Below are 12,529 nucleotides of genomic sequence, written 5' to 3'. Positions count from 1 at the left end.
GCAGAGGAAAAGCAGAATTTCGAATTTCCAGTGACTCTTCAAATTGTTGCCACCTCGGCTGGAAACAGAAATGCTGGAAATAGTCAGCAGCTCCAGCAGCACCTATAGAGAGTAAAACAGAGTTACTATTTCAGGTCATGACTTTTCATGACGAAGAAGTGTTAGAAATACTCCACCGTTGCCACTTAGTGTCTCCTATCTTCCATCTGTGTTACAGATGTTAACATTTTGCTGATTTCTATTTTTCCCCATTTACTTCTATGAAACCTATATATATCTACAAATCATCCCAGTTTTGAAAAAAGGCCGTGACCTGAAACGTTACTTCTCCCTCCACAGATGCTGCCAGATCTACTGAGTACTTCCAGTATATTCTGGCTGTATTTCGGATTTGTGCAGCTGCAGTATTTTGCTATGATCTTTATGTGATATTTTCCATCGACAAAACCCTTTATAGTCAGTGGAATACTTTTGAACAGTTATGATTGTTACAATGTCATATAGTAACCATTATAAAGAAGGAACAACAGAAATTAATTATAGCACAGTAATACCTTACAAACAGCAACAAGCTGATAATCTGAAAATCTTGCTGTTGCTCGAGGGATAATCATTGGGTAATATACAAGGAATATGGCTCTCTTATTCCCACGTTCTTTTTTGAGATTGTACCATGAGATCTTGTTCAAAAAAGGCACTTCCAATAAGTACTTGCTGGAATTTTCAGCCAGAAGTGCTGAATTGATGATCAATCTTGGCCTCCTCCAGCATTACAGATAACAGTTTTCAGCCAATTCAATTCATTCCACGTAGTATCAAGAAACGGTTGGAGGTACTGGACACTGAAAAGACTACGGGCCCCAACAACATTCCAGCAACAGTACTGAAGACCTGCACTCCAGAACTTTGCTACTCTCCTAGCCAAGTGTTTCAATGCAGCTACAGCACTGGCATCTATCCGACAATGTGAAAAATAGCCCAGATATGTCTGTACACAACAGAAGGACAAATCCAACCTGGTTAATTATCACATCATCAATCTACTCCCAATCATCAGTAATGCGATGGAAGGTGTCATCAACAATGCTATCAACCAGCACCTGCTCAGCAATAACCTGCTCAGTGGTGCTTTGTTTGAGTTCCACCACGACCACTCAGTTCCTGACCTCACTACAGCCTTGGTTCAAACACGGACAAAAGAGCTGAATTCCAGAGGTGAGGAGGGAGTGATAGCCCATGACATCAGGGCCACATTTGATCAAGTGTAGCATCAAAGATCCCAAGCAAAACTGGAATTAATGGGAAGTGGTGGAAACTCTCTACTGGTTGGAGTCATACCTGACACACAGGAATGTAGTTTTTTGTTGTTGGAGATCACTCATCTCAGCTCCAGGATATCTCTGCACCAGCTCCTCAGGATGGTGTCCGAGGTCCAACCATCTTCAGCAGCCCCATCAATGACCCTCCCTTCACATAAAGCCAGAAGTGAGGAGGTTCACCAATGATTGCATATTATTCAGCACCATTCATGACTGTTTGGATACTGAAGCAGTCAATGTTTAAATGCAACAAAGTTTAGATAATAATCAGGCTTAAGTTGACAAGTGGCAAATAACATTCATGCCACACAAATGCCAGCAATCATCATCTCCAAAAAGAGACAATCTAACCATCATCCCTCGACATTCAATGGTGTCATTATTTTTGAATCGCCCACTATCAACATCCTGGAAATGTACCATTGACCAGAAACTCAACTTTACTCATCATATAAACACAGTGGCAACAAGAGCTGGTCAAAGGCTAGGAATACTGCAACGAGTAACTCACCTCGGGAGCACCCAAAACCTGCTCACCATCAACAAGGCACAAGTCAGCAGTGTAATGGAATACTCCCCACTTACCCAGATGAGGGCTGCACCAATAGTGCAGGAAAATCGACATTTCAGGCAAAAGCCCTTAATCAGGAATGAGGATGAAGGACTTTTGCCAGAAACGTTGATTTTCCTGCTCCTCAGATGCTGTCTGTGCTTTTCAAGCACCAGTCTAATCTTGACTCTAATCTCCAATATCTACAGTACTCACCTCCGCCTGGCTGTAGCAATAGCACCATCTAGGACAAATCAGCCCGCTTGATTGGCACCACAACCACAAACATCCACTCCTTCCTTCACTGACACCAGTAGCAGCAGTGTGTACTGTCTACAAGATGCACTGTAAAAAGTTGTCAAAGATCTTTAGACAGTACATTCCAAATCCATGACCAATTCCACCTAGGACAAGAGCAGCAGGTACTTGTGAATTCCATCATCTGCAAGTTCCCCTCAAGCTATCTCACCATTCTGACTTGGAAATATATAACATTCATTCATTGTCGCTGGGTCAAAATCCTGGAATTTCCACCCTAAACACATTGCAGGTCTACCTACATCACATGGACTGCAGCAGTTCAAGAAGACAATCGCCTTTTCAAGACCAACGAGGGACGAGCAATAAATGCTGGCCCAGCCAGTGATGCTGAGGTTGCATGAGTGAATAAATAAAATTAAATTACCTGAAGTAACAAATGAACCCTTTATCTTTTGACTGAGGGTCAAAAGTGCTGCCTAATGAGCAATATACCATAAACAGTAATATATGTGAATGACGTCAGCAGGATTTTAAATTAACAGTCGATAAATTAATTCACATGTTAGCGTTTCATCAGAGACACCATGTTTCTTTTTATTGGGGTCCATTTCTTTACTCATTAATTGCAAGATGAGTCTAGGAGCTGTCAATCAGGTTAGTTACAGAGCAAAACTGAAGTTTACCAGAACCAATCAGGCATTAATTTTTCCCACTACTGGGTGTTGCAAATATGTGGCAAAAAATGTAACATCAGCTTATGATTTCTGGAATCATACACAGCATTTATTTCACAAAAATATAAGAATCATAAGAAATAGGAGCAGAAATTATTCCTTAAGCCCAAAGAGCTTGCTCTACTATTCAATTAGATTGTGGCTAATTTGACAGTCTTAACCACACTTTCCTGCCTGTCCTCTCATAATCTGCTACACCCTTGTCACTTAAAAATATATTAAGTCAGTATTGAAAAGCTTTTAATATGGAGGCTTTTAATGCCCTCTCATTCTAAACTGTAAAACTTATAATTTAGGTCGACTGACTGTGGCAAATCATAATATATAATGTATTTTAAAATGCATTTTTCTAAACACCTTCCTTATAATAAAACAAAATCCATGCTGTCACTGACAAGAAGGCAAAATGAATCAAATTATTCTTACTGTACTCCTGTCCTACCTAACTTTTTTTAAAATAGTCCATACTTATTTTACCTTTGTAACAAAAGACAGTGACATGATTAGATTACATTACATTACTTACAGTGTGGAAACAGGCTCTTCGGCCCAACAAGTCCACACCGACCTGCCGAAATGCAACCCACCCTGACCCATTCCCCTACATTTACCCCTTAGCCTAACACTACGGGCAATTTAGCATGGCCAATTCACCTAACCTGCACATTTTTGGACTGTGGGAGGAAACCGAAGCACCCGGAGGAAACCCACGCAGACACGGGGAGAATGTGCAAACTCCACATAGTTTCCTCATGTTTCCTCAAACCTTGTTGTGAAGTCCAATTAAAATTGACCCACAGCAAAATCTTTAGAGTTAAACAAAGTGGGATTTGTTACTGCATTAAAAACATTGATGGGAATGCTTTGTGACAAACATTCACGTACACACACATACTTGTACACACACACACACACACACATCCAAGGAAGAAGGGAAAGGGAAGGAGAGAAGTTACACATTATTTAAAATCAAAGACATTAAAGACAAATCAAATGGTGATACAATTAGTTATGTGAATTAGAAGTTTCCATGATGATCAATATAGATAAATTTAAAGTATGCAGCTCTTTGAATGATACATATGCAGGCTCATATTGGCTGTTCAACTGATATATGGCCATTCCTGGGGTGATGTTCCTTCATCGGGTAATTTTATTTTTGTGGTGAGTACTACTTGGGCTGACTTTTGTTGAGATTTTTGAATTTTTGCACACTGATTGGCTCTGGTATTGATCTGACAGCGTTATCAAAATGAAATGCGGCTTTTTGTCATTCTACCTCAATTTGACACTCACTGCTGTTACTACTTCTAGTCTCTGCTTTTTTTACTTATTAGAAGAATAGTTTGCGTGCAATGTGACATTAGTTATTGGACTGGACAACTTTCCATGCCTTCAGTAAATGTGTTTCTCAATTCCAGGATTGTCTTGCACACACTTGTATCAGAATAGCTCAAACTTTTGGAAAGCTTCATTGCCACCTGAGCCTTTCCATTTGACTGGGTATATGTGAGATGTGGTGTCAATTGTTTATGAAGCTCCTGAATTCTTCACATTGTTAACTGTGGTCACTCATTCAAATGTCTGAAATATTGTTAACAACTGAAATTTACTTCCAGAATTCCACAATGTCACTGGTAAAGGTTGATGTCAGCTGGTCTAATTCATAATACACAGGTAAATAGTCATGATGGTGTAGCCATATAGGTGATGAGACAATCATCTCCTGCAAAATTAATGTGGGCTCCTCTAATCTTCATCCATGATCTTTTGACATGAGTGGCACTTTAGCTTGCTTAGTGTGGTATTTCTTTCAATGCACTACCATGGTTGATGTGGTTGTTAATCTCATTGCTTGTAGAATCCCACTGTCAGTGAAGCACGTCTCTTGCCTTTTCAGAGTAGACATCAGCTGGTTGATGGTTTGCATTGATGTGCTTCATCATCTCTTTTCCCATCTCCTTTGAGTTAATTACTTTCATTTCATTTGCAGATGATGACAATTTGGAATATTCCTTCACTGCTATACACTCTCTTAAAGAAACAGATATGGTCCTGATGAAGGAGGAGCACTCTGAAAGCTTGTACTTCCAAATAAACCTGTTGGACTATAACCTAGTGTTGTGTTATTTTTAACTTGATGGGCTCAGGCCATCGTTTCATCACCGCATGTTGTCACATATTTGTTTGAGCAAGATGCTTGTCTTTCAAATTCAATATCTTTATAAACACACGTCAGGCAATCACTCCAAACTTCTTTCAGCTGTGGTGAGAGGATTTTTTCTTAATCTCTACTACGGCACAGTGGCTCAGCAGTTAGCACTGCTGCATCACAGGGCCAGTAACCTTGGTTCAATTCCAGCCTCAGGCAACTGTCTGTGGAGAGTGTGCACATTCTTCCCACGTCTGAGTGGGTTTCCTCTGGGTGCTCCGGTTTCCTCCCATTCTCCAAAGATGTGCAGGTTAGATGCATTGGCTGTGCTAAATTGCCCATAGTGTCCAAGACTGTAGGTGAAGTGGATTAGCCATGGGGAATGCAGGGTTATCGGGATAATGTAGGGGGCTGAGTCTGGCTAGGATGCTCTTTGGAGAGTCAGTGTGGACCTGTTGGGCCGAATGACCTGTTTCCATATTATAGGGATCCTATTCTATGATTTGGAACCACAGTTCTTTCTTTTCTCAGTTTCATTTGTCCTCTTGGGGTGAATATCATTCCATCATACCCACAATCACTTCATTTTCAGATCGCCATCTTGAGCAACTTCACTTGGACCTGCAAACCATATTGTGCATGGCACCAGTACCTATTTGAAACTTGCACTCCCTCTGTAGTCATCATTCTAACAGTCACAAATCTTTAGATCTTACAATGCAAACCTGTTATCAGAAGCATCATGTCATTTCTTTAGCAGCCATCTTTACTGATTTGTTTTGCTTCTTTCCAGTTAGACACTTGTGTGCAAAGTGATTCAGCTTCTTTCAGTTAGAGCACTACTTTTCCTATTCGGACATGCTTCCTTTTCTTTTGTTTAGTCTTCTGCAATATTTACAATGCATTCTCTACCAATGTCCTTCAAAGTATGCCTGTAAGATTCTGCTGGCCCTTATACGAATGTTTCTTTTTTAAATTTCCTTTAGATTGTTCTAATTAAGCCTTGACTATTTCTCAGCATAATTCAAAGCCTTGTCCATTATCCAATTAATAACTCTCCAGCTGATGATTGACAACAGAGCTTGAGCACATATGAGTAACGTCGTTGAGTGTTTCTGCTGTCTGAGCTGGGATAAGATCTGAGCAGGATCTCTTAGGCCTAAGACAATCTTATCTGATTGATAATTTTCAGCATACAGGGGCACTACCGTTTTAAGAGAGTGGGGCCCTTACATTGTGAAGCATTTACATAGGCAGTATCATCAGAAATGCAGGTGTAAGATTCTAACTTACAGAGTTGTAATTTGCCAGGACAAATGTATCAAGAGTGAACATTTTGAGCATATATAGTGACAACATCAGATTTGAAAGTGTTGGAGAATAGTACTTGACGAGAGAGAGGGATTATTTGCAATAAGTTAGCAAGGGTGTCAGCTAGGAGAAGGCGAGGAGCCGTTTAGTGGGGATAAGGTCACATGAGCAGGATATTTGCATGGTTGTTCTATTCTTTAGAAGAAGCATAAGAATACAATACACTGCCTCAACGTCAATTGACAAACAGTAAAAGTAGCTGAAAATGTGTTGCTGGAAAAGCGCAGCAGGTCAGGCAGCATCCAGGAACAGGAGAATCGACGTTTTGGGCATAAGCCCTTCTTCAGGAATGAGGCCTCATTCCTGAAGAAGGGCTTATACCCGAAACGTCGATTCTCCTGTTCCCTGGATGCTGCCTGACCTGCTGCGCTTTTCCAGCAACACATTTTCAGCTCTGATCTCCAGCATCTGCAGACCTCACTTTCTCCTCAAACAGTAAAAGTACCCCTTTTTGGAAAGCCATAACTAAGGATGACCTAAACCACAAAACTTATAAAATTAAATCATATTGTATTTAGATATAATGATAGTATAAGATAATTTTAAACAAAAATACAGATGCATATTCATCCTGAACTTATAGTGTTCTGAGGAGACGGATTCTACCCTGAGTGACCCTTAACCACGTGTTTGACATGTTCACCGGATGTGAATGCGTTGTCGAGGTTAAAGGTCAAAGGTTGATGGTGGCCGTGTTGTTCCTGTGTGTCGTGTGTGTGAGGTTTGTCTGAGCAGCCATGGAGATCACCAGGCAGAGTAAGTCCGAGAGGGGTGAGCCCTTGGGTTTTGGGTTATCGGGTTAACAGGGAGTGTGGAGAGTGCGGACGTGATGAAGCCCAAGCGGTTAGGGCCATTTTGGAGGTAAAGCTTCATTCTGGGTGTCAGGCCGGAGTGTTCGGGTGAATCCACAACCCTGTGTGCGTGGGAGGATGAGGTGGGCTTTAAGGACTTGTTGACGGAGTTTGGTGCAATGGGGAAAGTGATAACCTACCCACGTCTGTCCCTGCATATGTGAGCTGGCTGCTCTCCCCGGTGGAGTCAACGTTTGGGAAGTGCAAGCTACCCGCATTTCTTGTGCCTCAATGCTCTTTAGCCACCAACTGAGCAGCTACTGTAAAGACTCTGCTTGATGTTTCCACCCTTTTTTTTACATTTGACTGTACAAAGGGCAGTTGCTGAACCAGGCTTAAAGCTTCACTGCACCTACCGTAAAAGAAAGACATGCTGTTATATAACCTTTTTTCACAGTCTCAAGGCATCTCTAAGTGCTTTGTAGCCCAGAGTATTTCTTGGTGTGTAATCTTCGTTTTAATGTTCAGGTTATGTGAAATTCCTCTGACTTACACTTTGTGTAAAGCTGATTTTTTTTTATTTGCAAGTAAGATGTATAATGTCACCTGCAAATACTGGTTCCCAAGTTATTGTTTTCTGCAAATACCAAATCTGAATCAAAGATGCTGCTGTAAGAACTTTTCAGGCTTTTATTCCACTGCTGCAAACCTTTCCTTTGATCATTTACTATGAAAAGTTTAATTATCAATCTGTCCACTTGCTATCTTATTTTCACATATAGATTGGATAATATAGATTTTCACATATAGATTTGAACAATGCAAAATAATGAATGGATTGTAGCATTTTAAAAATGCATTGGCATAATACCACTCATGATGTCTTGAAGTGCTTTCAAGTAACTTAACTAATTTTGAAATATAGTCACTATCGTAATATAGAAAAGGTGGCAGCCAATTTGCATACTGACATTCTACAAACTGTAAGGAGACAGTGGCCTGAAAGTCTACCATATTATTGTTGAGGGATTCATGTTGGTGAGGGTACTGGGTGGACTACCCTGCTCTTTGAAATAATGCAATGAGATCTTTCTCATTCATCTAAGAAGGCTGACAACCTCTCCAGTTAGCAAAAGACTGGCAGAACCATGGATGCTGGAAATCTGAAACCAAAAAAACAGCTGTAAAATGGCAGCATCTGTGGAGCGAAATCAGTTAACATTTTCAAATCCAGTGATCTTTCTTCAGAACTAGACTTAGTGTTAACTAGGACAAACCAATAATCTCTCTCTGATTCAGGTGAGCATGTTACACTTTGCTCTGCAGCTGAAAACCGAGTCTACTTCTTTCCTCCACGAATGTTATGGTAGAAATGAGTAGCTGAGCATTGATCTGGTATTTGGTCTGAATATTATGTTTTCTTGACACTTCAATAAAATGAAGGTCAAATTCCTGCTTGTCTTGAAATAATTGCTCTAATATTTGAGTTTCTGTTTGTATAGTAAGTTGACAAGATGCTCGTGAGCCATTGCTAGGATGTAGTACATTTTGAAAATTAAGGATCTTTCTAACTGGTGGAGCTGGCAATCGATCTAAATGCTCATTTGTTTGGCTTAAATTCTTATTGTACAAATTGGGAAACCTAGTTTCTACCCTGGGAAAAAGACATTAGCTATTCACTATATGTATGCCATATCATGATTTTATAAACCACTATAAGGTCATTCCTCAGCCCCTGATGCTCCAGGGAAAATAGCCCTCCAACACCAGTGACGTTCTTGTACAGAAAAAGTTTCTGAACTCTATCAAGTTTAACAACATCTTCCCTATAACAGCGGGACCAGAATTGGACGCTGTGTATTCCAATAGTGGCCTAACTAATCACCTGTACAGCCACAACATGACCTTCCAACTCGTATGCTCAATACTCTGACCAGTAAAGGCAAGCATACCAAATGCCATCTTCACTATCCTGTCCATGTGCGACTCCACTTTCAAGGAACTATGAACCTGTGCTCCAAGGTGTCTTTGTTCAGCAACACTGCCCAGCACCTTACCATTTAAGTGTATAAATCCAGCCCTGATTTGCCTTACCAAGATGCAGCACCTCACATTTATCTAAATTAAATTCTATCTGCCACTCATTGGCCCATCTGATGGATGTTAAGATTGAGACTACTTGATTTTGAAAACCAAAAACAATCAATCATTATGGGTGCAATGCAAGAAAATGATGTTGAGGTAGAAGATCAGCCATGATTTCATTGAAGAGATTGCTTGGAGGACTGAAAAGCTTACTCCTGTTTTATTTATTTTGTTCTTACAATTTCTCTTTGCATGACTCAGGAGAATAGTTTATCAGATGACTAAAGGCTTGGTCCAAGAGGAATGTTTTAGGAATTTTCATAGATTATAGGTAAAAATTCCAGAGCTTGAAATCTAGATAACTGACGGCACAACCATTGTTGGAATAGTTAGTCATGGCCGATCATAAGAGGCTAGATTTAGAGGAGTACAGATATGAGAGTTATGGGGAGGTTAGAGGTAGAAGCAGAGGCAAGTCTATGGCAAGAGTTGAAGACATGGATGAGAATCTTTTAAAATTACCATATTGCTTGACTGAAATCCAATGTAGGCCAGTGAACATTGAGGTAATAATGGTATTGCCAAGTAAGTTCTCTTGCTCACTTTTGAAATGTGTGAAGTTGGGCCATTTATCAATTCGCTCAGTAAAATTGAAAACCACTTTTTAGGGTGTCACAGTATGACACACGTATGTCATTGCATTCAGATACAAAGGTTTTCAAAATGGAATTAGATGAATACTTATTCTTTCTCTATTATGGATGAAAAGAAAAGGCAGAGATCAGCATGATTTCATTTTGAAAGAGCTTGTTGAGCAAAATGGTCTCTTGTGCTGTGCTATCCTGTGATAATTGTTAAATGGATAATTCATGCCATTTAGGAAAGCCAAGACTGAGGGGTGACCAAATAATGACTTGAAATCAGCAAAGGCCTAGAATAGCGATTGTCGAGAAAATAACACACAAAATAGTTATTGGGAGCAGAAAAGCTGTAAATGAAAGTGGAAAGCAGCAGAAATGCTTAAGCCCTCAAATACCAAGGTCAAATGATAGAATAATATTTCTTTTAAATTTAAGAACATACCTAAATGCATATAGCATTCACACCATGATAGATGAATTGAAGGTGCCAGGCGAAGTAAAAGAATATGATTGGATTGGAAGTATGGAGGCATGGCTGCAGGGTAATCTTGGGAACAGAATATTAAAGGATATTCAAGACTTAAGAAACAAAAGCAAAAAGGGAAAGGAGGTGGGGTAGAAGATGTGATCAGAGCGTATTAGTGAGAGAGACTCTCCAGTTGGAAGATCAAAGTAGAATCTTTGTGTGGAATTGGAAAAACAGAACGGGGCAGCAAATATTGATGTGTTTTATAGGCCACTAATCATGAATGGTAATGGTGTACACACTACAAGTCGGGAAATTAGAGACACCTAGAATGAGAAGAATGCAGTAACCGTGGGTTTCTCCAATCAGTATCTAGTCTGGTTGAGTTAAATGTGCACCAGTACTTTGGAGGAAAGATTTCTGGATTGTGTTTTCTGACATAAACTTTGAGAAACCAACAGGGCATACGCTATTTAAAGTGTAGTATTATGCAATGAAAACCACTAAATAATCTTGCAATTGAGCTTTTATGGAATATTAACTGTTATATGATAGAATTTTCCATTTATCCAGTTCGTAAAAAAGATATACTTAAATTTGAAATTAGTACCTCCAAATCAAGGGTGATTATGAAGGTATGAGGTAGAAGGTGATTGTAGTGTATGGAGGAAAAGAATACATTGAGATTTGACAGAGGATAGCGTTTTGTCCAGTATTGGAAGAATTAAGACTTTGGTTTTCAAAGAATACATAATTCCGATAAGGCAGAAATACTTAACAGGAAAAGAACTTCCATGTTTAAAAAGGAGTAAAAAAAATTTAGTATTACTTCAGAGGAAAGGTTCACAAAGTCGGCAAAAACAGTTGTAAGCTGAGGATTGTGATAATTTTAGAATTCAGCAAAGGAGGATTAAAAAAAGATGAATATGAATAGTAAAATTTTCAAATATGATTGTTTAAAAGGAAAAGGCTAGCAAAAACAGATGTATATCCATGAAGACAGACCCCCTGAAACGATTCCAATCCAAGGTTTTAATGAGAGTGTATAACTTTAATTTATCCAAAACTACTTTTTTTTTAATGGGATAGGAAGTTGACAAATCACTATGGCCCCATGACCTTCACTGAGTTTTGAACACTGCTTGTTAATTCAAGGATGCATTGGCAATTGACTTTCTAAATCCCACTCTACAATCGTGCCTACAAATTAAAAGGCTGAAAATGTAATTCCGCTATTTAAGAAAGGAAGGCAAGCGAAAACGAGGAACTACAGAGCTGTCAGCCTGACACTACTGGTCTTGGAAAATGCGAGAATCTTTAATAAAGGATGTCATCGAGTCAGAGATATACAGCACAGAAACAGACCCTTCGGTCCAACTCCTCCATGCCGGCTAGATATCCCAACCCAATTTAGTCCCACCTGGCAGCACCTGGCCCATTATCCCTCTAAACTCTCCCTAATGGCTGCCTCCTACGCTGTAGGGATTCTGTGCCTCCTTGAAGAGGGAATAGGCAACCAGTTGATGGTTTTTTTTTTGGAAGGTGCTTGAAAACCTACCACCTGGAAGGTTAGCCAACAAAGTAAAAGTGCATGGAATTAGGGCTAATACACTAGGCTGGATTGAAGATTGCTTAACAGGCAGAATGCTGATGGAAGGAATAAATCGATTTATTATCTCGTGTAACAAAAGTACTGGGTGTTTAATATTACTTGAGGGACTTGTTTTGAAGGATTGTCGATTGAGAAATTTACTTGCAGCTGTTCGAAATTTCTGGACTGGTTTCTTTAAAAGAGGTCATTGAAAGTTTACTATGGTCATTGGATGGAGATTTTCTCAAGTATTCTTACGTGCAAAGAAATGGCATGACTGGTAGTTTGCACCCGACCGTGCTAGTGCTGTTTGAACAGTGCTAGCTTGAGGGTATGCTTGTTTTATTCAGTGGAGTTAACTGAAAGCTAGTTAACAACCAATGCTGCTAATCGCTTCCATTTCTGTAAAGAAAGCCTTCTAGATCAGTTCGTGTGAAGTCTTTTTTTTTCTTTTGAAAGAGCTTCTCAAGATTGGTATTTCCTGAGTAAGACTTCGGAGACCACTATGCGTAATTAGTGACTTGCTCTGAAGCAATGGTACACATTGTCAACAGAATCGGGAACATCC

The 12,529-nt window shown here is 39.7% G+C and overlaps 1 protein-coding gene and 1 long non-coding RNA gene across 7 annotated transcripts in view; both read left to right on the top strand.

The window, feature by feature from the left end:
* Positions 1-4,978, top strand: part of LOC122560812 (uncharacterized) — a 44,388-nt gene extending 39,410 nt beyond the window's left edge. For 3 of the 5 annotated variants that reach the window (XR_015760539.1, XR_015760537.1, XR_015760540.1), the window contains 2 exons: positions 4,484-4,541; positions 4,858-4,978. This is a non-coding gene — a long non-coding RNA (uncharacterized LOC122560812). The remainder of the gene's footprint in view (positions 1-4,483; positions 4,542-4,857) is intronic. The other 2 variants (XR_015760538.1, XR_015760542.1) reach the window with 1 other exon arrangement.
* A 2,088-nt stretch (positions 4,979-7,066) lies between these two features.
* The window catches only part of parn (poly(A)-specific ribonuclease (deadenylation nuclease)), a 131,712-nt gene continuing 126,249 nt past the window's right edge, over positions 7,067-12,529 (top strand). For both annotated transcript variants that reach the window (XM_043711927.2, XM_087997700.1), the window contains exon 1: positions 7,067-7,143. In XM_043711927.2, coding sequence (XP_043567862.2) covers positions 7,125-7,143 — 19 coding nt within the window. In that variant the 5' untranslated portion in view covers positions 7,067-7,124. The remainder of the gene's footprint in view (positions 7,144-12,529) is intronic.

Source organism: Chiloscyllium plagiosum, unplaced genomic scaffold, assembly GCF_037043375.1.
Source record: "Chiloscyllium plagiosum isolate Xiang-an unplaced genomic scaffold, Cpla_swu_hap1 HiC_scaffold_20, whole genome shotgun sequence".
Lineage (NCBI taxonomy): Eukaryota > Metazoa > Chordata > Chondrichthyes > Orectolobiformes > Hemiscylliidae > Chiloscyllium > Chiloscyllium plagiosum.
This window is presented reverse-complemented; position numbering and strand designations above follow the sequence as displayed.